This window comes from Perca fluviatilis, chromosome 6, assembly GCF_010015445.1.
Source record: "Perca fluviatilis chromosome 6, GENO_Pfluv_1.0, whole genome shotgun sequence".
NCBI lineage: Eukaryota > Metazoa > Chordata > Actinopteri > Perciformes > Percidae > Perca > Perca fluviatilis.
Window position 1 is genome coordinate 34,997,380 of NC_053117.1, and position 2,978 is coordinate 35,000,357.

Consider the following 2,978-nt stretch of genomic DNA (forward strand, 5'->3'; position numbering starts at 1 on the left):
ATGTCAATGTAGAAAACCTGCGCGCAGTATACCATAAGTAAACAAGAAGTAGAGGTAAACATGGCGAGATGCAGCACAGCACCACACTTTTGGAGCTTGGAGGAAACCAATTTCTTTATTAGTGTGGTGAAAACCATGAATATAATGTCTTTTAACTCTCTCTGCTCACGCATGTAAACGGGTTATTCCGAATGTTTCAGAAACCCGAATAGTGACCTTAACCTGACCATAACCCGAAAATTGACAGCTTGTAAACGTAGTCAATGTTTCTGTTTCTTAAAATTAAAATAAATAATGGCTATTTGTGGCCACCGGTATGTTGCCTACCTGTTGTTCTTTGCTGAGCCAGCAGGCTACACTGTTGGCTCCATTTAAGGCTCTGGTCAACAGGATTTGGTAATCCTGACATTTGGTATTTGGATCCCAGTGTTCCAATCCAATGTTCCTTTAAAAGAACTGGCATACAAGTAATCAGGTGATCCTGGATAGCAAAACATGGGATTCCCAAATCTGTATCAATTTGATGTAGATTACATTTTTTTTTAAACTGGGAAGACTTAGTCAGTTTGTTGAGCGGTGTCCTCGAGGAGGAAAATGTATTTCATACATTCTTACTAACGAGTGGGGAGCGTACAGACTCTAACCAAACCAGGACATTCACTGCCACTAGGTCCTGTCTGACAACTTTCCTGAATAAAGCAGAAACAAAGAAGACTAAGAATATTAAGAGCGTACAGCCTGCTGGCAGCTCTGCCAGGCTGCACTGAGGCACAGAGGTGCTTTGAGCTCAATGCTGGAAACATCAACCACATTCCACTCCATTCCAGACAGAATAGCAGCTGAGATCAGCTGCATTGCTTTTTTAACCAGGGCAGCAGTTTTCAGATTACATTATGTGTTTACATAATTGCAAAAGGCTTCTCCAATGTTTTCTCAGTTAGCCTTTTAACATGATATCAGATTAGTGAACAGAATGAGCCTTTTGGGTCATTGGATGAATGGTTGCTGATAATGGGCAATGTAGATATTGCATTAAAGATCAGCCACTTCTTTCTACAATAGTCAATGTCACACACTGTGTGTGTGTGTGTGTGTGTGTGTGTGTGTCTGTGTGTGACACCCCTCAACTGTCAATCAGAAGGTTAATAAATGTCTGCTAAGGTTTGTGTAAACTAAAGAGAAAATACATTTTATTTATAACCATTTCTTCCGCAAAAGACAAAATGATGCATATGAACTACAAGAAATATAGAGATTGTTTTAATGCTTTAATCTTTATTGTTTCTTTAGCAGTTAGTGCATTCCCCCCAAATATCTTCATCTGTAAGAGTTAATACATTTCAGAATAAATCAGCAGAACATTTTATAATATGAGACCGCAGCCTGTAAGTATTTCACTGTAGAAACAGTTAGTGTTATCAGTTTCTAAAAGGGAACGAGGGGAGTTTCTCTGGTGTTGTGCTGCTCTACACCCTTCAGCTCTGGGAGTGGATCCTGCACATCGTAGTTATACCGAGGTCTTTGGTAGACCCTCAGATGGAGGCATTCCTCTTCTCCAACAAGAACCTGCAGGAAAAAGTATTCATCATCAGCTACAGCTACAGATTTTACTGACCGGTAGACGGAACGGACTATTTTCTTCAGCGGAAGCAATTCAGTCATTTTTAAAATCAATATTTTGTGTCAAATTATTGATTTATTTGGTGAGAAGCCACGATCAAGCAGGATGATGTAGAGCGAAGAGGTTGTTATACAACCCTGACATCACACTCTACATTATCCCTTACATATTATACATACTTACACATTTCTCTCTTCAAATATTACAATATTATTTACCTTGATGACATAGTTGACTCCGTTCACAACCTGAGACCTGTATTTAAGTGCTGTGTATACCACATAATCCTGTCCTGTCTCTTTTTCCACTTGGGGCTTCACCTGTGTATGCATGAAACAAAATATGATGTAAATCCAGACTGAAATGCAGAATAGAGACTTGTGTGTGTGTGTGTGTGTGTGTGTGTGTGTGTGTGTGTGTGTGTGTGTGTGTGTGTGTGTGTGTGTGTGTGTGTGTGTGTGTGTGTGTGTGTGTGTGTGTGTGTGTGTGGAGGTTTTGAGAAATGAAGGCAGGTTGAAACTCACCAGATCACAAATATGCTGAATTTCCTCATCTGAATCCATTGTCTCACTCCATCCTCCACACATACGGTTAGTCATTGTCTTAAGTTGGGTTGAAGCTAACAGAGAAGTCACCTGTCTGCCTTCACGTGTCTCAAGTGTTCATTTGCAGCTGGTTATCAGATGTATTTATACTGTGAAACTGGCTCTGAATGCAGACTGGAAGGTGGCTCTAATACATGACGTTTTGGGTGGAGTTACAGTACAGGAGTAATCACAGCCCTCACACACACACACACACACCTACCACACACCACATATGCCGCGTCAACCAGACACACAATAAAAGAGTAGTGATTGTTATTGTCATGTGTTTCTGAGAGGAAAAACTCTCAGAAAACTATAACTATAACAAAAAACTCACCAAAAGAAAATAACCTCTCTTTGTTCTGCACCATTTCACTTTCTGACATCTGAACGGAACGGACCTTGAATTACATTTGGGAAACAAGACAAAGAACAAACTGAAATACTTGTGTCTGTGTGTGTTTGTGTGTGTCTGTGTGTGTGTGTTTGGTGTGTGTGTGTATGTCTGTTGAATGTGTAATGTGTGTCTCTTGTTGAATGTGAATGTGTGTGTCTGTGTCTGTGTGTGTGTGTGTGTGTGTGTGTGTATGTCTGTTGAATGTGTGAATGTGTGTTTTCTGTGTGTGTGTGTGTGTGTGTCTGTTGAATGTGTGAATGTGTGTGTCTCTGTTGAATGTGTGAATGTGTGAATGTGTGTCTGTGTGTGTGTGTGTGTGTGTGTGTGTATGTCTGTTGAATGTGTGAATGTGTGTGTCTGTGTGTGTGCGTGT

General features: G+C 40.4%; 1 protein-coding gene across 1 annotated transcript; it reads right to left on the bottom strand.

Annotated features, from left to right (window-relative positions):
- Positions 1 to 1,425: 1,425 nt before the first annotated feature.
- LOC120561078 (cystatin-B-like) lies at positions 1,426 to 2,310 on the bottom strand. The gene is made up of 3 exons (XM_039804038.1): positions 2,146 to 2,310; positions 1,840 to 1,941; positions 1,426 to 1,566 (listed from the first exon to the last, which is right to left on the bottom strand). The coding sequence occupies exons 1-3, from the start codon at positions 2,218 to 2,220 to the stop codon at positions 1,426 to 1,428; spliced, it is 318 nt and encodes a 105-aa protein (XP_039659972.1). The 5' UTR covers positions 2,221 to 2,310.
- Positions 2,311 to 2,978: the final 668 nt, after the last annotated feature.

Excerpts from the sequence above, each read along its gene's own strand:
- LOC120561078 (XM_039804038.1), bottom strand. The coding sequence starts at position 2,220 with ATGACTAACCGTATGTGTGGAGGATGGAGTGAGACAATGGATTCAGAT. Across the intron at positions 1,942-2,145 it reads TTCAGCATATTTGTGATCTG|GTGAAGCCCCAAGTGGAAAA; the intron begins GTGAGTTTCAAC and ends ATGCATACACAG. Across the intron at positions 1,567-1,839 it reads GAGTCAACTATGTCATCAAG|GTTCTTGTTGGAGAAGAGGA; the intron begins GTAAATAATATT and ends TTTTTCCTGCAG.